Below are 24,923 nucleotides of genomic sequence, written 5' to 3' on the forward strand. Positions count from 1 at the left end.
TACTGTGTACTGTGAAATGTACTGAAATCCTATTGTAGATCTACTGTACAGCTACTGTACTCTGCAGTAGGACTACTGTACTGTGCAGTAAGGCTACTGTACTGAAAAAACAATGTGAATAATAATGCATAATACTTGCTACAATATATTAAAAAATCATTTATTGACTCCAGGAATAGACAAATTAATTCTTGACATTATATTTTCAGTGATTATGAAGTGAATTGGAAAACCAGTACATGAACTGAATTTCTACAGTTTTTCTAATGAATACTACTGAAGTCAGATATATCTTAATGAATAAGTTACTACAATTCTTTCTTAAGAAATAACTCAACCTTAAAGCAGCTAGCAGTTTGAATACATGATCATATCAGTAGATTATTTTTTCAGCATGGAATTTCCATTGTTATTATTATATCTGTGCAATGCAATTGCAGAAAGGATCCATTTTTTGATCAACGTAGTCAACAGTGTTTGCTTGTTTTGGTTTTTCAAGCATTGAGGGTTAGGTCTTCATTTAAATGAATTTTTGCCGTTTTCATGTGAATATTGGGATAACAATATGTCAACTTATGTATAAGAGAGTATGTTTTTCAATTTTCTACAATTGCATTAACCACAATGAAGCTACACACTTAAAAACGTGTTCACTTTATTTGATTTCTTTGTTGTGTGAATGCATTCCTAAGTAACAAGTTCCACATGCTATACCATTCATTTATTTTAGTTGTTTATACGATTTTTCCATTGCATTTTCAGTCGTATAGATAAGAAAATTTTCATTACTGACAAGAGTACTGTTTTCAGACAGCAATATACTGAACACAATAAAATATGTTAGTTACACAATTACATTACTGCAAATGTTAAGAGTGCAGTTCAACTACTTAAGATAGAGGAAACAGTTGGACTACCAAACAGTAGAAAACATTAGCAGTACAGTTCATCTACTGAAAACAGTAGAAACAGTAGAAAACATTAGCAGTAGGCTACAGTTCAGCTACTGAAACAGTAGGCTACTAAAAACAGTAGAAGACAGTAGCATTACAGTTCATCTACTGAAAACAGTAGATGTTTCAAAACACCCATTGATCTACTGAAAACAGTAGACAGAATTTTCAGTAGGGTATTGTGTGGAAAAACTGTATTTTGTGACTATGTAAAATATATTTTAATATTATGATGTAATTCTTGAATATTTTAAAGCAAATCTGATAAATTGATTCTTATAATTGGAATGCAGTACTTGCACACTAATCTCAATCAATATTTTGAACACTTTTGAATTATTACAATTTTTTCAATAATCAGTATCGATCAGAATTGGTAAGAGTGTCAGCATCAGTATGGATATTGGTTCAAAGTGGTATCAGCAACCCTACTGATCATTTATTAAAACTATCTACGTTGCCACAGAGATTGATGCAGCCATGAAACCCCAAGAATTAAGAAAAATAATATTTTACCCTTTCTTGTGGTGATTACTCACTCACTCTCTAGCCTTCTTAAACCTGAAGGTTTATGGCTGCGGCAACACAAGGCTTCCTTCCGTCTGACCCTCTCGTGGGCAAGATCAATCCAATCTTTTTCATCCTTACCAATTTCCTTTAGGTCCATCTCAACGTAAGAATCCTGTAAACTCTTCTTTCCTCTCCTATTCATGCCACATGTCCTGCCCACCTAAGTCTTCTTGATTTAATTATTCTAATAATATCTGGACATTAATACATATTATGTTGTTCTAAATTATGTAACCTTCTCCACTCTTCTCTTGTGGTGATACATTTATTTAATTTTAAACTAACAGAAACCAACTCATTTCTCTTGTAGGTTGCGGTTCTTACTAGCACATTAACATAATTTTTGATGTAATGCTTTGAGAGAACACATGCTCCCTTCACCAGACAATTATTATTATATTGATTAATGTTACAGATAAGACTACATTCTTATAACTGCAATATTAATCAAACTAAGAATAAATGTCTTGTGAAAGGAACATACTTCCCAAAACATTACATCAAAAATTGCTTCGAATAAATATTCTTGGATTACAAAGAATCCATTCCCTGATGATGAGAACAATGTATGTGCTTGAAATGTTTGGCACTAATGCCACTTTAATCTGGCTAATAACACAAGAACACTTGTTCAAATCATGCCAGAAAAGCTACAATTCCTACTATCAAAAACTGTGTTTATATGCTTGTAAGAACCATAAACTACACGAGAAATAATTTTATATTGGAAATAATATGTACATTCAAGGAAAAATAAACTTTCAACTTTTCTTAAGAATTTAATTTTTTGAAAAATTAAATATAATTAAGTCTTATGAAAGTACTGACCTCATCAAAATCGGCGATGATCTCATTTAACAATCGAAGGCACTCTACCCCTTGATTGTTGCCATCCAATTCAATGTAGAACTCATGGAAGTTTGTTATGGATGCAAAGACGACCCCAACCTTGCAGTAACTCTGATGGTACAGGTCCTGCGAAAGAGTATTCTTGCATAGGGAAGTCCCCATATGCAGAGGGGGATGCATATCAGTATGTAAAAGCGAAGCGAAAACAAGAGGATACAAATACAGCTCAAAGGAAAAGTTGCAACAACTACTTGCTAGGATACTAACGAGTAAAAATGGTTCATTAAACAAACTGTGCCAATACATTTATAGCAGGCTCTGTCATAAATAAGCTGCAGAAAAAGGAAAGCAAATGTGCTATACTGGTGGACTGTTCATTCAAACAAGCCGTGATTGAGAGGAAAAGTACAAGGGCAGCAGTTTTTTAAAGATAAGAGCTGGCAGGTACTATTTTCTAGCTGCCTACTATGCTATTTGATGCACTAATTAAGTAGATAAAAAAGACAGGAGGTGCAGGTATGCAGCCAACATAGTTAAAAAATTGCCTAGAACACAGCGGTCGATGTAGGTAAGTTTGCAAGCAGTAAAAGTTACGATTAAAGGCAAGTATTACACGTGTAGTGCTTTGAGGTATCTATGAGTGTTTTCTCTTATGGATGTACACTTGTACAGGGTGGCGCGGAGCCGACTGACACATTTGATATGCTCATAGATGATGGAAAAAAAAGAAGGAGAATAAGGAAACCCGTATGCAATGGTGCATTGAAGTATGCAATTTTATTACTAACAACTTACAAGTTCATTTTTTGAAAATTACATCAGACAGGTGGCCTCCTTCGGCATCAATGCATTGTTGCAGACGAGACGTACACACGTCTCCGTAGTTCCTCATCAATAGCCGTTACTTCCTCAACAATGGCTTCTTTCAGTTGTTGAAGAGTCGTGATATGCCTTCTGAACACACGGTCTTTCAAGAATCCCCTGAGAAAAAAAGTCTGACAAAAAGATCGGGTGACCGAGCTGGCCATGCAATCTCTCCACTTCGAGAGATAACACACCGTTGTGGACTACGTTCAAATGTTTCCCTCACTTTCTGCAAGTTCTCGGGCGAACGCACTGTTGTTGGAGCTCCAAGTTTCACATCCAATACACTGCAAGTTTCTTCAAATTTCTTCACCCAAACCAATATGGTATTCCGAGACGGTACGTTACCATGTCGGCTAAAAATGAATTGTTTTCTGAACAATCGCTGCACTTTAACCACTGACTTCGTTTCGTAATAACTACGAACACAGAAAACGCGATATTCAACGCTCCAACTTTCCATCATGACTGTTGCTGTGTTTTTATGAAATGGCATCCTATCCTCTTCTCATCCCCCCCGCAATCTACTTCAAACTATCGCGCATGCGTAATATATTCAACTTTCAAATGTGTCAGTCGGCTCCGCGCCACCCTGTATTAATATTTGTGACATCATCTATTTGTAGTGTAAAGACTACATTATTTTTGTGTGGAACTATTTCACATGTACAACTGCCATAAAAATTGTAAAGAGCTGTTTGTGTAATTAAAATTTTAAAGTAGAATTTTATTCAATAAATTTATACACTATTTTTTTCTGATGAACAAAACCTTGCTTGAATATTTTTCTTCATTAAAAATTTCAAATGTACATGCTGATTTAAATTCATAAAATTGTATGCTAATCCAATATTTTAATATATATTACACAATTTGCTATAAATATTTTGCCCACTCAAGTCATTTTTATCATTAATAAACACAGGAAGAATTCAGTAAAATACATAGTCACAGTGTAGAGTTGGCAAAATGTAACCTTCAAATTCATAAATAATTTCATATTATGCATAATTTTCTCTAAAAACAAGTTAACAAATGAGGCTGGATAAGGACAAGCATGAACAACTCTCCAGGTTTTACTCAGCATTGTAGTGATATAAAAAATAATAATACTAATACCAGCAGTGATGGAAGGTAGCATACATGTGCCTACTTTGAATTCATGTTTTCTTTATTTTCTAACAATAATTAACATCAACGTTTAGTTGTGTGTGGTACTGAAAACAGTTATAGCATACTGCACGATCATTTTTATTATTACTATTGTTATTATTGCTTCTGAATGAACAAGTTGAAATTCTTGGGTGTACCAGCACACATATGCACATTTTGCAAACTTCAACCTATAGGAGGGAAAATTCTCTTCTGAAAACACTGATCTGGCTGCAGCTAGGCCATTGTTTCTCAACTGCCAGGCTGTGGGCTGGTACTGGGCCCCGGCATCAAGTGGTTCTCCAGACAGGGGTGCCCCACAGGGGAAATTCATGACGTGCTTGCATCATGGAAATTTTTTTTGGGAAAAAAAATTATACTTTACCTACCATATCTTCACACAAAAATGTGAGGATCGTTTCATTTGATTGACTTTTTATTTAGTTTTAGTTATGGTTATTAGAAGTTCAGCAGCTACTTCATTATATAACAACATCCACAAGAACACTATTTCCTGTAGCAAACATAAAAGTGAGCAGTGCTTTCTCCTTTTTCAGTCTCTTAATTTCAACTTCAAAGAAAGGTTTAGAATGTCATGCGCCTTTCGATTGTTGGCATCTCGGCCAGTGGTAAACAATGTCTGGTGTTTTCTTTGTGGTAGTTTCGAGTCGACTCGGAACTACTGGCATGCAGACTTCAGATTTAGTGTTGGATTATTTCAGGCATGATTTGTGTCTTGTAAGTGTTCCTGTGCTATGACTGACTGGATAATTGTAAAATACTGTCAGTTTCCATTGTATAAAATGTAGGCGTGACCAGACCCATACATGTATAAAAGAGGACATAGCATGGTGAAAGAGGACGACAAAGTCATAAAAAAGAGGACACCGCAAAAAAATGGCAACTCATTTCACATTACTCATAATTTAACCTTTTGCCGCCCAAGACCTTTTTCACAAGTAAGCCTCTATTGCCCGAGCCGATTTTGAGTAAAATGCAGAGTTTCAATTAAATGAGTGTAGATCGGAGGCTAATTGCCCTAGAGAGATGAGTGATATACCGTTGTACGCGGAATGAACCAGAGATTCAGACTATATGAAATTTTTGAAAATTCGGCGTATATATGGTGGGGGGAGGGGGCTAACTCAAAATTCCAAAATTTCGGAAAAAAATTTGGTTCCCCCACCCTCCCCCCAAGAAAAAAGTACATGACAGTGTCGACATGCACATGGAAATGATCGCTGACAAGAAACAGAAAAAATATTTGCATCATTGTCGTATGACCAATGTTACTTGAGTTGTACCCCCAAAAGGAATGGTCAGGACGCCACTGATTCAAGCTTCAAAATGCAGCAGTATCTTGAAATGACTATAGCTCAGAAACTAAATGCCCTAGAGATATGAAAGATATACCGTTGTATGCAGAATGAATCACAGATTTAGACGATATATAATTTATTCACATTCGGCGTATATATGGAGGGGAAAGGGGGGAAATCCCCTGAAAATACTTTTTTAAAAATGGGGTTTCGCCCCCCCCCCCCCCCCCCCGAAAAAAGGATAGGAAAAGTTCAAAATGCACATAGAAATTATCGCTGGCATGTAAGAAACAGAAAAATATTTGTATCATTGTCGTATGACCAATGTAACTTGAGTTGTACCCCCAAAAGGAATGGACACTGATTCAAGCTTCAAAATGCAGCGGTACCTTGAAATGACTATAGCTCAGAAACTAAATGCCCTAGAGATATGAAAGATATACCGTTGTACGCAGAATGAATCACAGATTCAGACGATATATAATTTATGCACATTCGGCGTACATATGGAGGGGGAAAGGGGGAAATCCCCTCAAAAATACTTTTCTTTAAAAAAATGGTGTTTCCCCCCGCCCCGAAAAAAAATGTCAAAATGCACAAAATGCAAAATTTATGCAAATTTGGTGTATATATGGAGGGGAAGGGAGAAAACCCCCAAAAATTATTTTAAAAAATTGTCACCACCCAAAAAATGTCCTCGCACTTGGGCACAAAACGACACCTACGCACAACATTCACGGACGAACAGCTAGAACGTAGTGACAAATGAGCATCAATTCTTGCAGCTGCTTGAAATTCTATTTTTAGACAATGCTGGGTAACCCCTGTTGCCACTTGTGCTAAAAAAACAAAGGTGTCCTTCAGCGCGCTTCGAAATTCCATTCTCACAATGCAGATTCAACAACCAGTCTTCCCCCTCCCCCTCCCCCCACCCCCTGCTTTTCATTTTGACATTGGATACTGATAAACAAGCTTCCTTCGAATGCACTTAGCAGGAGGGAGTGAAAAGCATTGCTTTAGAACAACAAACCCGGTCTTCCTTTGTCGGCAAAATTTGACGTTGAAAAGAGCCGCAAAAGAGAAGTCCCTTTTCCCGCCTTTCCCCCTCCATTTTCATGAAGACAAAAAAAATGCAAAAAACCATTTCTGTTAAATACATGTGTTAGGAACAATATAAAAAAATAAAATCGAAATTCTAGCCAAAAATAGAAAAGTTATAACGTAAAAACTACGACCTTGACACAGCGTCTCGATCGAGACGCTTGGTCCCCTGAGGGTTACTTTTGGGCAGTGATCAGAATGCTACATTTTATAAGTAGCTTCGCTACAACTACAGCTACTTTTCCAAAATGTAGCTTCGCTACAGCTACAACTACATTTACCAAAAAGTAGCTCGCTACGCTACTCCTGTTCGCTACTCGCTACTTCGCTACTTTTGCGCTACTTCTGTATTAAAAACTTGGAACAGCCATATGGCTATTCAAAAGAAGCCCTAGTATGATAGTTGACGTACTGAAAAATAGATTCTGTTATTTATTATCATGATTCCCTTCATTTTATAATTTTTATAGCAGTGTTACTTCAGTTACATATCTTTACTAAAGTGTTTGAGAATAAAGTACCTTTGTAAGTGGCATATCAATTCAAAAAACTAGGTCTCACACGTATCCGTGTTGTTCTTATTGTCATATCAAAAATATTTATGTTACAGACTTCTTTTTAAAAATAATTGGAAGAATATCACATGTATCGAAATAAACTATAACGTGTTGCACAAAATGGGAATAAGATAAAAATGTGATATTTATAAATTTAATCTTTTTAACTTAAACAGAATGTTATTTGGGGGATGGCGGATATTTGCTCGATCCTTGAGGATAGCTAAGTGATGCTTCTAATGGTATAAATGAGAAACAGGAATGCTTTACATAAGTTTTTATGTTGGAAATGGTTCCCCGAAGACACAGTGGAAATTGTAATTGTCACATTGTATTCAAAGGGCCCAGGTTCGATACCCGGTGGAGGGTATCAGTTTCAATCAACTTATCTGTGCATAAAGTGGACTCAAAACAAATACTAGGAAAGATGCCTAGTTGGGAGGTTGGGATCCTCCTCACATTCCCCACTCTGCTCATCATTCATCATTCTTCCTCATTCTCACAATTAGCCAAAAGTGGCAGAAAACGGCCATAGATAAGAGCATAACCAAATAAACAATCCATCCTCATTGCCATGATTAGAAAAAGTTACAGAAAAGGGTCGCAAACATAGGAATAATACATAAATTTGAAAACTGTGTATTTTAACAAAAGAAAATTGTCATTTGTGCAGGAAAGTCAATAACTCGTACGTTCTATTACAATATGATAAAATATATTGAGGAAAATGATGTGCAAACCCGAGTGTTCTAACCATATTGTAATTTTAAAATTTGCGAACAAACATTATGACGAAAATAATTGTAATTTCAGAAACATTATCGTTCTTGTAACAATAATTTCTTGCCGGTGTGATCCTATACACTTGCAATGATCAATGCTGTTAACATACTGAACCATTGATTGCTGGCACTATTGCTTTTTCAGATTAGTAGAAAATCGATTGCTCGTTTTTGCACTGTAAGTTGTGTTTTACACAGTAATTATTGATATTTTGCTGTCTGTTACGCCATCGATATCCACAGGATTTGTTCCATGGGTGGTGCAAACGGGGATTTTTTTCTGGCGGTGTAGCAAATGAGGCATGATTCTCCACAAAATAATGATGCAGATAAAAGAAAGGGCTATTAGCCAGGATATATGTCAGTTACTTATCTGGATATTAGAATTATTCAGATGCTAATTAAATAAATTACGCAGATATATATAACCTGCAATATAAAGATATTTATAATATAGATTATGTGTATTTCCATGTAATGGACTTTGTCCTTTTGAGTCTCTTACAATACTGTCGTTTATTTTTAACGCCCTTGCCACTTTCAAAAATTACCTTAAAATGCTGAAAAAAATGTAGCTGTAGCGAAAATTTTGCTACAACTACAGGAATTTTGTAGCTTCGCTACAGCTACAACTACAATTTAAAAAATGTAGTGCCGCTACAGCTACCGCTACAAATTTTGTAGCTAGCTACAGTAGCAACGCTACAAGTAGCGCGCTACTTCCGACCACTGCTTTTGGGTATCTCGTTCGAGATGCTTGGGCAGCAAAAGGTTAATCAATATTAAAAAAAACCTACCAAGACTTTGCTCACATATAATTCTGATGATTTTTTAAATAATTTCCTCTTACCTTTAAGCAACGAAAGCAATCTCCTAATCTATTGTTTAACACATGACAATCACAACTACGAATATCTATAGTTTCAAGCACAGAATTTTACTCTTTTTTCCAATTCTTGGATGTTAGAATGCAATATCCCCATAAGTGAATGCAAATGTAACAAGTAAGCTTCACTTTAACTTATTTCCAAAAACAGAATTTTAATTTTGGGTAGTTTAGATTGGGTCAAAAAAATATGGTTTTAATCCCACAAACATTTCTAGCACTCTTTCAACCACAGGGAAAAGTGATAGCCACCTTACACTTTACCTCATATTCGTTTCTTCCATCCTTTGAAAGCTAGATATTTTCTTGCAAGATCATTGATGAATTTACACTTTCACTTCGTTATTTCATAAAAGTAAATATGACTTAATAATCAAAATTCTCATTACGCATTTCTGTATTGCATATGTATGACTCTAAAATGAACTGGCCGACCTCATTGGTGGAGCTCACCAAGCCACAATGCCAGAGGTCCCGGGTTTGAATCCCAGCCTGGGCACGGGTGCTCTTTGTGAGTGTCCCTTCATCAAAATCATCATATCATCGCTCATCCTCATCTTCGCGAGATGAGAAAAGCGAATTAAAATAAACCATATTAGTCAATCAAAAAGGAACTGCTGAAATTACATGTGTTTCACAAGTCTCAGATTGTGAAGCAACGGTTAGAATAATATGTACTAATGACTAGGAGTGTGCGGGACAGAACTTTTTTTGTTTGGGATGGGTAAAATCTGCAACTTCCCGACCAAGCTGGGAAATTTTCGGGAACGGGAAATGATAAAAAATTCATGGCACTGTGGAAATCACAAATTTTACGTCATTTCCATTATTATTATTTTTTTTTTTCATTTCTGAAATAAAAGCTAACAATTTCCGCGAAGTGTCAAGACACTTACAATACAGACAAGGAAAACATTAAGGACTAACCACTTTTTAAAACGACTGTTTGGAAGTTCTGAGCTGCTCTGGATCCCGAAATGTCTGGAAATCATTTCCCGAAGTTGGGATCAGGATGGGAATTTTTTATTACCAGTCCCGGTACCAACTTTTCTGCATCCTGCACACCCCTACTAATGACTCAGCCAGGAAAGTGATCATGTTCAGCTCTCAGGTGCTAGGTGAGCATTGCTCTAATACTTAACGTGCCCCAAGTGATATGAATATCATGTGTGGAAGCATTCTCTATGCAGAACATTTTCTATGGTTGACGCTATACTCTTTCTATAAAAAAAAGGAGGACATTTACAGATTTCTAAAAAATCTGCCCAGATGCCGGACAGATACCTAAAAAGGAGGACATGTCCAGATAAAAGAGGATGTCTGGTCGCCCTATACATACATCATGTTATCAACGAAGCTTGGTGATCAGATAACACTATTTAGTATCCTGCAAGTCATAGACATAAGGAACCAAGGAAGCTTTATTTCTTATTCTTAAGATAGGGGGAAACAAATTACAATTTAATGTTCTGTCCCCAGATTATTAATACACATTTTCATAAATCAGAACCATTTTCAATGCCTACTATCTAACTGCAAACATGGTAAATGTATTCTTGATAGTAATTTCTTCCACATATGAAAACAGAGCTTATAATTTTGCTTTATTTCATACAATATAATTTTCAAAACTTGATTAATCTTATATTCAACCTTGCTAAATGTACTATGTTTGCAAAATAATTATTTAATTAATCTTGCCAAACAAAATTACATGTATTTATCTAGGTGTATTTCCACATAAAGGAAAATTATATGTACATCATTTAATGTCATCTCATTTTTATTGGGAAGCATCTTCTTTCATTCTTCAATGTATTTTTTATGTATTAAATTAAAAAGTTAATTCCATGTATTCACTTTTAATGTAAGGTGGTGAACCTCAAAAGACTAACAAGATCAATAATAATTCTTCCCGACCAACAAAAATCTTCTATTCCCAACCCCTCCCCCCTCCCTCCCCCCACACACATACCCTTATCTGACTTTTGCTAAACTTCCGAGATCGCTTATGGGGATTCAAGTGTGTGCTTGGTCTTGTGAATTAAAAATTATACCACAAATAAGCAAAATTTGTTATCACTAACACTTATTAGTGAATGTGAAGATGAAGAGTACGAAACATTGCAAAGCAAATAGTTAAAGATTTTGGCACTGCAGTAAATACCTCCACATAAGAAAGGAATTCAAATTAATTGTTGTTTGAAAGTGTTAAAAGTGTGAATGTGTATGTTTCTGAAAAATGTTTAAATTTTATTAAGTGTAGAAGAGAGGGCAGGCATGTTCAGTGTTTTTGTTGCAGTTTTTCTTGTTTCATCTTAAAATTAATAAATTAAAAAAAAAATCATGCATTAAGAGCTGAAATAGCAGTCAAAATCACAGAACCTTGAAGCAAAATTTAAGAACTATTGATTCCAACATCTGATGGAGATACAACTAATTTTCATAAATTGAATTTATATATATACACATTTTTATAAATATATAGTGTATCTTAACATCCAAACAATTATATTAAAAGTTAGTGCATGCATACATTAAAAATAGTATTGCAAGTGGGAATGCATTCTTACTAGTGCACAAGGTAAATATTTTTCAAATGGAATTGGCAAAGCAGACGGCACTGTAAAAATACTTTACTGAACTCTATCTATACACAATGTGTAAATGTTAACTGTTTTACTGAATGATAGATGCAAAATAATATACAGCAATTTTAAGTGGTTTTAATTTTATTTTTCATGCGATGTTTCATCCTGGTTTCGCAAAACATTCCCAAGCCAAGATAACCACACACACACAACACACAACTTTACATGACTAGTCATGAATAATAGAATCAAGTTAATTGTTTAATAAGTTAACAACAAACTTATAGAATGAGGTTTATAATAAAAAGTTAAACTTATATTATCTATATTTAATGAATTGTAATGCATGTGGTTGCTATGTATTACTTTTAGTTTGCAATTTTCTGACATTTAATTCTTTAATTCAAATTATACTACTTTTAATGTAGCTATATTTTATCAATTTATATCCTATTTATCCAGTTCTTTATAAAATCTCTAAAAGGCATAGTAATTTGACATGTTAGTGAATAGATTTATACAAAATACCAGGTCTGTCCGGAAAGTTTGCATACTTTTTAAAGTATGCGCCAACAGCTAACTGAATCTGAATGCATCTTGGACATTCCCCTAGCAGCAAGTTTTGTGTACAATCTGCCGAAAGCAGTTTCATCTATCTTCATTTTTGTTGTATTATATTGATTTGTGTCAGAGGAGCAGGATTTGTGTGGAATTCTGTGTGAAACTTCGCAAATCTTTGGAAAACTTTTGGAGACTCATCTTTAGGGAACGTTGGAAATGCACAAATGGTAGAATTGTTTTCAAGACCGTACTTCTGTTGAAGATTATGCTCGTTCAGGAAGTCCATCAACATCAAAACTGATTCGAGTGTGGAAAAAATTAATGAAGTGATTTGTTCCAACCATCGCAAGACAGTTTGTGAAGTAACTGAAGAGGTTAACATCTTAAAAACTGTGTGTTATGATATTCTGACCAACATTTTGAGAATGTATCTCCTCATAGCAAAATTTGTGTCACGGCTCTTGTCAGAGGATCAAAAGCAGACATGACTATAAGTGAGTTTTTGGCCTAGAATTCGAGGTCACTTGTTCCCCAACCTCTATATTTACCAGACTTAGCTCCATCAGACATGTATTTGTTAACCAAATTAAAATCCTCTCTCAAAAATATTTTTTTTTTTTGCTAAATCCACTAATGCCATTAAGAAAAATTAGCTAGAGCAGCAGCACAGCATACCAGCAAGCATTCCTTTCATGACATGACTCACGAGGACACTACTTTGAAGGCGACAAAACTGAATAGATTCTAGATGCGTGCAAAGAACTTATATTTGCAAAGTTCGTGAAATTTCTGGACAGATCTCGCAAATATGTTAATTAAGAAAATCAACTTTCAGGAGATATAATGATAATTTTGTTAATAGTTTCTATCTCAATGAATAAAATTTTGTTTTACAGTTAGGGTTTTATCTTATGTTCCCAAATCCATTCATAATACATTAATTACATTTTCATTTAAAGATTAATTATAATTAATAATTATTAATATTGATTAAAGAAAAATCTGTGTACAAGTGTCACATCATGAGCTAAATACATAAATGTTACTCATGGTCAAATAATCAATGTATTGTTTACAAACATACAGTGAATAATAATGTATTTTCTTGCACAGAGCATATGACAGGTTTTCTGTGTTCATTGAATTTAGAAGTTAGTTTCCTTGATAATAGTGGATAATACTGTTGCCTTATAATCAAGGGGGTCATGAGTTTCCCAGTCCCTCTGTGCACCAAGTGATATTAAAACAACTTTTTGCAAAAGTGAGGTAAAGTGACAGTATAGTGGCATTATTATTACTCCTTACAATGTTATCAGAGATTTCATAAATTGCAAGAATTGCTAGCTTTAAGCTAAGGACAATAATTTTCCTACTTTTCTACGACTTAATGTGCAAGGAACAATTCGAGTTTGAGTATTGTTTTAAGTTCCCTTTTATGCAGAGATAGGCTAATCGGGACTGGACCTACAGGTTTACAGTGGGATCCAAACCTCCATGTGCTTCCACCGGGTATCGAACCTGGAACCCCTTGATTGCAAGGCGACAGCATTACCACTAAGCCACCGGAGAGGCCCAAGCAAGAAACAAAGAATAAAGTACATACTAATTTACAAAAAAATTAAATTGAACTGAGTTCATTTTTTTTTTTAAAAAAAAGGATTCAAATTATATGCTATATGAAAAGCATTATTAAATTTACTTTTCAATTAACAATTGGCATTACTTCCTGAAACCATTCACCAAAAGGCAATATTTAAGTGCATTTATTTAAATTTCAAATTCTTAATCTACACTGCCATGAGGATGACCTATAACCACACAAGAACAGCATCAAATGGCAGCCATTAATTTATGCACACTGCTTCCTTCTCTACTTTACTTCTAACTACTTCTAGAATAGGGTAGCATAGTCACCATATTGTTGCGGAACTGGATGTCTAAGAAATGTGTGGCAACATGAGCTGGTAGAAGATTAAATAAAATTCTTTTATTGCTGTGCTGAAGGGCATCCATTTCTCGCTTTTCTTCGTTTGCCTGAAAAGGAGAAAAAACCATTTCAATTGTACTGTGGTTGCATTGAACTCTTCTTTATTAATTTGAGAAAAAAACTGTACAGTTTATTATGAACATAATGCTGAAATGAAATTAGGGATGGAACGATATGAAATTCTGGCTGATACCAATTAAGTACGAAGATAAAATTTACTGATACCAATAACCGATATTCGACCAATCCAATATAACATTCCAATTGGTTGTTGAAGAACACGAATGGTTTATTGACCTCCTTAAAAATGTATGACTGCAATGCAAAAGAAGCTACAAATTTAGACAGATTGATTACATGTTTATATCCATAAAAAATACAACAAATTGGCAGAATACTGCACTAAATTAAGAAATATTTATAGATATTTCAGATTGGTAAAATTATCGGTAATGTAACTGATAAACTGATATGCCTATATTGGCCGATACCGATAGTGTACCGATTAATATGTCCCTTCCCTAAATGAAATGAACCAAGATAAGAATGTCCCTGACAAACTCGTGAACTAAAGTGCACAGTCATTTGTTTTCTTCTCTCATTTCCCATTCTCTTGTGCCTCTCGACAGTGCTGCACAATTATTTAATGGAGGAACATGGGGACAATGGAATTGCATTGATCCCTCTACTTATTGAAAATTTGAGTACAGTGCCATAGGGACATTCACATTTTGGTCAAGCTGTACGTTGTGTTTGACTATGCGATGTTGCAAACATGCAAAATTCTTATTCTTATTATTTCTTGTTTAGCATAACTTTTCTACCAGTTTTGGATAATTGCAGGAACAGATAAAATTATTCATGATTGGTTCTGACTCTGGAAAAGGCAGGGGAAATGGGCAAGGCACAAATACATCAACAGATCAGAGCACATTTTCATGCCCCCATATCCAATCTCAGTTACATTTTACATTTAAAATCTCAAGATTTGTGTGTATATAGTTTGTTATTCTTGTCCCCTCCCACAACCCAAAATACTGTGTGTATTGCCATTTTAGTCTTTTGCGAGGTTCACAAAAATGTTGCACGGCACTTTGCACAGTCTAATCAGGGTGACCACTCTAGGATCATGATAAAATTCAAGTATAATTCCCAGTTTTCAAGGCAAACTTTACAATCATACAGGCAGAAGTTTTCTTTATTTCAACCTTACACCACCACCTCTCACTACTCACACACATGTTATGTTAACAATATAATGGGTCTGTGTGATTACAATGTATCCAAAAATCAATTCAATTCAACAGCTTATATATTTAAAATATTTAAATTTAAGGTGTGGAGTTTACATTTGCCATTTCACATACTCAGACCCATCTACATACACAAGTTACAAATCTTACACGCTATATACTAATTCACAAAAAATTGTTAATTGTACAAGAATTTCAAACTCAAATTTAAGTAATCAACTTCAAGATATCTTATCTTGCAATAATCTTCCATCTGTCAGATAGATTCTTCTGCAAAGGGCACTAACAAAGTAAATGGACTGAGAGAATTCTGTTTTATTTGCCATGCTCAGAGGAGTCTCCTGAACGCATGCGTCAATTGTGTCTGTGACGACATTAATGAGCATTTCTACATTCTAATTTCTTCATACAGGAGAAGTATTTATTTTACACGAGAGCACTCAACTAAGATTATATTACATTTCTTGGATCTGAAGTGACGCATGCGTCAATTGTGGGAAAATAATTATTACTTTCTTTCACTTCAGATCCAAGAAATGTAATATAAGCTTAGTTGAGCGCTCTCGTGTAAAATAAATACTTCTCCTATATGAAGAAATTAGAATGTAGAAATGCTCATTAATGTCGTCGCAGAACAAGCTGTCCTTTTTCCCACAATTGACGCATGTGTAGCATGCACTGCAATATAAATAAAATCTAAACTGTGAAAAACTTGCCTCAGGGCATTAATAAATATGTATAAATTGAATGGGATTTGGATTAATTAAAGTTGCAATTTTTCACGTCTACCGAGAAAAATTCACGCAGAATTCCCAAAGCCAATAATTCACGCATCATTCCCAGTGAGTAGCCACACTGCTAATTATCCTGAAAATTATGCAAAACTTGAAGTTTCCATTTATTTTGCACCAATATTATGTGGAAAAACAGCTTTGTGATTACATAAGAGGTATTTTAATATTCAGATGTAATTCTTGAATATTTTGAAGTGGAACTCTAATAAATTGATGCATATAATTTGAATGCATAATTAATATTAATCAATATTATGAACACCTTTACATTGTTACAATTTTCAAGCTTCGGCAAGAATATCGGCTTTGGTATGGGTACTGATTCAAAGTGGTATTGGCTGTCCTTAAAAAATGCCAACTAAACCCACAAAAAATCTAATTTAGAAATGCTCACTTCCTAACATCTGCATATTGCAACATTGTTTTTTCACATGTCATTGATGAGTTCCAAGTATTATGTCACGTGCACAAAGAAGCAAAAATTTCAGTTGTGCTCATTAGTTACAGTTGTTACTATCATTCGTCCTCATTTTTACCTGCACTTGCCAAAGGAAGTCCAGCCTAGCAGTCCATTCCACTTGACGACCATGGATCACAACAGCCAATAGGAACATCAGCACATATACAACCCCTAAAGCATGTTGCGGCACTTTGGATGCTCTGCAAAGAATATTAGAATATGATTTTATCTGATATGTATATGTAAATATTCCATAATTAATTTCTTTCACATATCTTATTAGAGTTTTAATGAGTAGACTTATATGTCATGTCAACTATTTGAGTAAGGTCGTTGATGTAGTGGCCCCAAGTGTTTTCGGAATTGCCCCCCCCCCCCCCAATTTTGAAATAAATTTGATTCATATGCAACACACTGGCACTGCAAAAGCATTGATATTCTCAATTATCAATAACAAATTTGTCAGTGATTTGACAATGATCTATCGAAGCTACAAGGTTTCAGATGTTTGTGTGACATTTAAAGACAGTAATAGTTTAGCGTAGTTCTCTCTAAGATAAGTATATTTCTTGTTCTACAGTGTAATAGAAACACAGCAACTTGTGTAGAAAAAGTTTTGTATTTTTGCATTGCTGTTTTTCTTGATTGGAAATATGAAACACAAAACTTTAACCTCATTTACCATGCCATACCATGAATATAGTAACTTTTAGTTTTGGCATACAGTTCAATTTATATTTTTACTTTCATTCTCTTAACCTAAATATGTAGACAGGATACATACAAAATATAAAAGTAGTTACAGTGGAATCTTGATAACTCGAACCTCAACATCTCGAATTCCTTGATAAGTTGAATTTTTTGTAATCCCCTTGAATTGTCCATAACACTCAATACTAATTTTACCTCGACAACTCGAAAAAAAACCTTGATAAGACGAATTTTTGTACAGTGTATGGGATGCCGTTCGAGCTCAATAACTTGAAAGTAGAGTATGAAAAACCTCTATGAGTCGAAGTTAAATTCTAATCACCTCTATAACTCAAAGTTTGAGTTGCATGGACCTCAATAAGTCGAAGTGCAGGGTGCGTATGTACAATGTCAGGTGATCAACAATCGTGTCGGAACTTGAACTCCCCTACTTCTATAACTCGAAGTCGGCGATTTTGGCCCTCAATAACTCGAACCTCGAATTTTTTCTTGTTCCCCTCAAGTTCGAGTTATCAAGGTTCCACTGTATTATTAAAAAAAAATAAAAGTAAGCAAGATTTTTAAGAAATTGAAAGTAGTAAAAAAAATTTAATTCTTTCTTTTCTTATTAAATGTAGTATGCATTTTACTGAGAACCAATTACCCATGTTGATTTGAAATAGCTAAAAATGACATATCAGTTATCATATTAATTAATGAAACACAACCATTATTAATACATTTTAAGTTCAAATGAAGAATATGTTATAGTACTTCTATAGGTAATGCTATTCATACTCTTTTGATATTAAATGTACATTAATCTTGCAACCGTAATAGTGCTCAAATTGATGCATCATGCAAAAAATTAGAGAGTACAATATTAATTAATGTAAAAATATATTCAATCATTATTAAGAAGCGATCAGAAATTGCGAAATGGTCATTTTAGAAAATTAAAGTGCAAAAGGAACAAGCATAAAATAAATAATATCCAATATACTTCTTACAATACTTACTTGACACGAGTATCATAACAATTAAATAATGATATGTGAGACAATTCAATTAGAAGGATGTATATTGTTGCCATTATTACAAGTAGCAGTCCTTTGATTGCTATAGGTAGTCGTAAAAACACAGCAACAGCCAAATAACCAAGAACACAGGACAAAATAATGTATTGTGGCAAAGGACACGAACGATGATCATCGACTAGAGGTGCAACAGTCACATTTACTGTTTCAGATTGTGGGCTGCATGGAACATCAGTTCGGCATGTGAACTGGAATGAAGAAAAGAACAATTGAACAATCAAAAGAAAACCTAATATATGGAGTACATGATACATATGTATAAAATTATAAGTGCATATATATATATATATAAAATTATGGCTGAGCCAATAGAGATGCATTGTATCAATATCACTCGATAGTGATAATGTTGTCGCCTTGTAATCAATGGGTCCTGGCTTCGATTTCCAGTGGAGTCACATTGCACAGTGGTTTGGATCCCACTTTAAACTGTAGATTCCGATTAGTCTATCTGTGCATAATATGGACTTAAAACAACAATTCAAGCCAGTGGGATTAGTATAGGAAAGTATAGGTTGGAAGATTCACTGATGCCCAGTGACAATTTTAAGAGTTTGCATATTTCATCGGGTCCACAAATATGCTATGCCACACTTTCGCAGAGTATATATAGGGTTTTCCAATAAGAACGATATGATTTTATAACGAAATAAAATAAAAACTATTTCAGATACAACCAAACTTTTTATATTATTTTGAAGCATAGTTTATTATATCATTTAAGTGTCCACCTCAACTTTGTGCACACGAGTGAATTCGATGAACCCAATTTTTGATGACTTCAGGCTTATACCCTGTCCCAGCTAACTGTGGAGCAAGACCGCACATAGCGTCAGAGAAGCGAAATAAGTCAAGTCGCCAGAGCGAAGCAGTACACGCTGCTGGGAATTCTGATAACTGCAGTAGCTTTCCCAACTGCACGCAATTCCGTTCCACTTAAGTGTTCATTGGTTGAGCCATCTTGCGTCACTACTTGCGCAGAGACTTCTTTTCGTTTGCCTGCTCCACAGTTAGCTGGGACAGAAAATAATGTTACTAACGCAGCGTTCGATGTTCAATCTTAATGCATCAAGGGTTCATGGTCTGTTTGCATAGACTATAAATTTTAAATAACCCCACAAAAATGAATCTAAAGGAGTTAAATCACAACTTCTTGGAGGCCAACTAACAGTTGCATTTCTTGAAATTATCCTTTCACCAAACTGTTCTTGCAATACGTCGATAGTGGCATTAGCAGGTTGACATGTGGCACAGTCTTGTTAGAACAACATGTCCTCCAAATAAATTTCATCTAAATTTGGCCACAAAAAATCTGTTAACATCAATCGGTACCACTCACCAGTCACTGTAACTGCATCTCCTACCTCGTTTTGAAAACAAAATAGTCCGATGATGCCACCATGCCATAAACCACACCACACAGTGACCTTTTGCGGATGCAAGGGCTTCTCGTGTATCTCTTGTGGATTGTTTTCACACCAAAAACGACAATTTTGTTTGTTAATATATCCACTTAACCAGAAATGAGCTTCATCTGAGAAGATTATATGGACCATAGTTTTCGTGAAGTGCACGTTGAGTATTCACAAAAGAACGTCTATTTTCATACAATTTTTGGATAATAACCAAACGTTCTTGAAGCGTGTATTTAGCCATGATGAATTGTCACAATATACTAAACACAAATGACAACTAGTGACAGTTATAACATTTGAAGCATAGTTGCCAGTTCATTTCAAAATCATATCATTCTTATTGGAAAACTTTTATATACCCTGAAATTTTGTGCAATTGTAATTTTCCTGAATTTTGCACCAGCATTTTGTGCAAAATGGATTTTGCAATCATGATGACTAATTTAACATTTTTTAGTAATTCTTATAATATTTTAAAACAAAAATTGGTAAATTTATGCATACAATTGCAGTGAAATACTTACATATTATCATTATGTATTAATAATTTTACCACCATTTGCCAATACTAATACCCTGACTGATTTCAACTTGTATAATTCCAGTTTAAAATAACAAAGGCTAGTTACTGAGTCATCGCAATTCATCATATTCTATTAATGACATTAAATAACTCACAAATTATTCTCATGTAGCAATATAGCACTTTAAAATGTCTTGTGACATTTTATGTGAACTTCTTGACCCAGAGGATGCAAGAAAATAAGTTTTTGAAATGTTGCAAGCCTTTTTTAAAGTGTTGCAGTTACACAAAAAAAAAATTGGGGGATTGCTATAAGTGTCCCTGCATCAGTTTCATGTAAACAACATTCTTGTCGTTTGGCTTAACCTGGAGAGGGAGGAAAACAGCGTAAAAATATATGCAAATACAGATATATAATAATACTAATTTGGCTGGTTTTGTTTGTGCCCTGTTGTCCATTATTCTCTGTCTTTTGCAATAAAAACAAGTCACTGTAGTGTTGGTATCGGCCAGGAGTCATACAAAAGATTTACACAGAAGGGTACGAATCCAAAACCCTGCCTGAAGATGAGATTGACCTTAGCCCTCGAAAGCTTGGATTCTTTTCCACAACTCACCTGGTCGATAGCAGACAGAATCTTATCAACAATTATCTGAATGTTAGTGACACGACGTTAACATACTAACTATAGTTGCTGTTTTCTGAGATGCAAGAACCTTTCCTCAGATGTACTGTTGCATTATGGATGGAGGAAGGAGAGGTATGATCCTGAACACTGTGATACACATTGTTTATTTTTAATATGCATATGGGTCATTCCACATCAAATCAACGCAACAACTAAGATTTTGACACCCACCAACTCCGATTTCGATTAAATTTGGTATATACCTTTCCTTTATGGTTGAAAGAAACCCCGTAAATTTTTTTCACTCTATCTATGAAAACCATTTTAGATATAATGAATAAAATTTAGGGGGTTTCTTTCAACCATAAAGGAAAGGTGTATACCAAATTTCATCGAAATCGGAGTTGGTGGGTGTCATGACCTCGATGAAATTGTGTGGAATTACCCATATGCTTCATTTGTTTGTTTATTTTCACATTCATCTGTTCTTATTGGTTTGTGTTATCAAATTTATAGTTTTTAATTTGGGTGTGATTAAAAGTGATAACGGAAGCGGAAATAATTTCCGGTGTCTAGACATTGGTCTTTTATTGAATTCCTTGCCAGGACAACAGTGTGTAAAAGGACTAAAAATAGTTGGATTTTGTGAAAATCGCTGTTATAAAAGAAAAGTTGCAGCTTATTGAAATGTGATTGTATTTGTGACTATAGTTGTGTTATTTTGCAGTGAATGTTTAAAGTTAAAAGATGTTATTAAACTTGTAAAATAACAAGAAGCTAGTTATGTTTCTAATTGTACGTCCTGCGAATGCTCGGTGTAGCATAACATAAAAGAGTTTCTCATAACTCTGCCACACATGGAGATTGGATAACTAGCATGACGTAGTAATCCAGGTGTTGGGCACCAAAAGGAATGCCACAACTGACACATTGGAATTTTAGCAACACCTTCAGAGATTGGCCTAACAAAACCACCTAACCTTCTTTCAGTACCATTGTGGTAGAGAGTTCACTCTTACTCCAAATCGGCATCCCTAATGCCATAATGACTGTGCTGGATCCTGGGTTCAATGCCAGATGGAGGCACATTGCACAGATGATCGGATCCCACTTGAAACTGTAGGCACAGTTTTAATTAATCTATCTGTGCATCAAGTGGACTTAAGAGCAACCTTTGACTTCCCAAACATTACTTTTGTAACATAAATGGCAAAGATGCCCAGATATGCACCAACATGAACACTAAACACTAGGGGTGGGACAGATTAATTGGTACTCTATCAGTATAAGCCAATATGGACATATTGGTGTACCAATTTATTGGTAAAATTACCGATTATTTTACCGATCCGATATATCTATAAGTATCATATAATATAGTGCAAAATTCTGACATTTTATTATAATTTTTATGGATAATATCCATGCCCTACTGCTTCAAGAAGTAAATGTCTAAATATGCAACTTCTTTTTCACTGAAGTCACCTGGAAACAAACCTTTATTAACTTCTTGACTACCACTATGTACGGCCCGTATGTAGCTCGTACAATTGGCCGAAAAGGAAATATTCTTCCATGGTAATGGCCAAGAAAATGTACAAATGCATCTGGTTGGAAAGGACCGAAGCTACGTGTTGCTGTGACGTCATTTGAGCACGTGACTATCGCAAGCAATGAGCAAAGCATGCTCGTTACGCCATCTGTTGCTGAAAGCACGTAACTGTGCTATTGAGGATATCTGTGTGTTTTTGTTTTGTTGCATATTTTGTAAAAAAAAAAAGCAGAAAAATATGGAGGAGGAGGATAATAGTTCGTTGGATTATGTTCCGGAAGAAGATGAGAGTGACTGTAGTGAGTCTGAATATTCAGATATATCCGATGTGGAAGACGAGGCAAAGTCTGTCAGAGACTGGACATACATGAGTGATCCTTTCAGTGATGCACGTGAGAATCCGTGTTATAAATTTGAAAATGACTATGATTTTTATCCTGCCGTCGTGGCTGAAGAACTGTCAACACCTTGCAAGTGTTTTGAAGCTTTATTTTTCGCATGTTGTAAAATATTTGTGTGCATGGACTAACAAGAGAGCCGACATGCAGTATGCTAAATCGGATCATCCGATATTGACAAATTATGGTCGTGAGATTCTGCTCTCTATCTACAGGCTCGGATTCAAGAGCTTAAGGAAGTCAATGAAGCATTCAGATTCTTCAAGGACCATTTGGAACTTTATATCGGATCGGTAGAATATCGGTTATCGATATCAGTAAATTTTATATCGATATTTTATCGGTATTGGTCAAAATTTCATATCGGTTCATTCCTACTAAACACTAAGAAATGCTTTGCGCTTTCTCTAGCACAAACAAGTTGTAGTTTTTTCATCGTAATAACTGTTCTGAATGAAGCTTCCCACACCTGCCATAACTTTTATTCTTGATTACTAATTCTAAAAAGACAATACTTACCACATTGACTTGTGCCACAGTATAAACAAGGATAATAGAAAACACTGTAATAGCCAGCCTTAGTAGGAAGCTCTGCGAAATATCCCAAATAATCCATCGCAATCTGACAGCCAACAGGAGCATGAGAACCACTGAGATCCAAATAAATGCAGTTAGGAACAATAATAGGAGAATAATAGTCCGAGGAAGTATCACTGCTTGCACACCTCCCAAAAGAAAAAGCAGAACTAAGCTGCACGCAAGAGAGCTGCCGAAACCAACATCCATTTCATCATGATACTGAAAAAAAAAAATTGAAACATTTTAAAATTGCTAGATAAAATTCTCAAATCATCTGGACCTGTAAAGTTAGTTTCATAAATTACATTTAAATTAGGCTTTTGGGAGAACAATTATGGTTTAGTTTTGATATGGTTTCTACAAGAAACAAACATTAATACTTCCCAATAACAATACTTTGTCAATGCATGGCATTTTCTGTGATTCTGGACTATTCTATGCAAGATTATACTTGAGGAACCTTCATTTTATGTTTTTCAGGGGACCAAGATATAAAAAATAGATAGAAAAAGCTAATAATTTCTCTCTTAATGTTCCTTCTTTTCACTAAGACAAACTGCGTTTAAGTATTTGGAATTTGAAAACAAAAAGGAACACTTTGTAGTCTCATAAATTAACCCGAAGCATGATCACATTCTGTTAACAAAATTTTGATAACAATTCAGTGACCCTAGTATGACACTCAAACATTAGGCAACATTCTTTCTATTGCTCTACCAGCCTCCGTGGCAGAGTGGTACACAGTGTGCTCATAGGAATCCTGGGTTCGAATCTCAGCCTGGGCAAGGGTTTCTTTGTGAGTGTACCTTCATCAATTTCATTATATCATTACTCACCCCTCGTCTTCACGACCAGCCAAAAAGTGGCAGAAATGCAAAGTAAATAAACCAAATCAATGAAAATCAATTCTCTTTTGCTGTAAAAAATTTTAAAACCAAATAATGGTATTTTTGTAAAGAAATATTTCTGAAGAAAAAATTGTTTCTTGTGCAGACCTTGTTTTTATTAATATTCACAAACAACAACAACACAAATTTTAAGTGCATCTAAATTCAGCATTTATCTACATGATTGTATTTTTACAACTTCCTCTTGACACAGTTCTTATGTGCAGGTATTAGTATTTCAACATCACTTTAATAAAATATTCTGGGGGCCTCCCCGATGGCACAGTGGCAGCGTCGTTGCCTTGTAATCAAGGGGTCCCGAGTTCGATTCCCGGTGGAGGCACATAGTGTTTCAGATCCCACTTTAAACTGTAGGTCCAGTCCCAATTAGCCTTACCGTGCATAAAGTGGACTTAAAACACCAAATCAATCAATCAATAAATAAAATATTCTGATGTGTATATCTGTGTACTG

General features: G+C 34.9%; 1 protein-coding gene across 9 annotated transcripts in view; it reads right to left on the minus strand.

The window, feature by feature from the left end:
- LOC145986374 (uncharacterized) overlaps window positions 1-24,923 on the minus strand; it is a 219,815-nt gene that overhangs the window by 50,677 nt on the left and 144,215 nt on the right. For 8 of the 9 annotated variants that reach the window (XM_083120301.1, XM_083120300.1, XM_083120302.1 and 5 more), the window contains 5 exons: window positions 23,503-23,781; window positions 18,389-18,654; window positions 16,756-16,879; window positions 14,100-14,219; window positions 2,352-2,513 (listed from right to left, as the gene is read on the minus strand). In XM_083120301.1, the coding sequence (XP_082976427.1) occupies window positions 2,352-2,513; window positions 14,100-14,219; window positions 16,756-16,879; window positions 18,389-18,654; window positions 23,503-23,781 (951 nt within the window). The remainder of the gene's footprint in view (window positions 1-2,351; window positions 2,514-14,099; window positions 14,220-16,755; window positions 16,880-18,388; window positions 18,655-23,502; window positions 23,782-24,923) is intronic. The other variant, XM_083120298.1, reaches the window with a different exon arrangement.

This window comes from Lepisma saccharinum, chromosome 4 (assembly GCF_977018435.1).
Source record: "Lepisma saccharinum chromosome 4, izLepSacc3.1, whole genome shotgun sequence".
NCBI classification, from domain to species: domain Eukaryota; kingdom Metazoa; phylum Arthropoda; class Insecta; order Zygentoma; family Lepismatidae; genus Lepisma; species Lepisma saccharinum.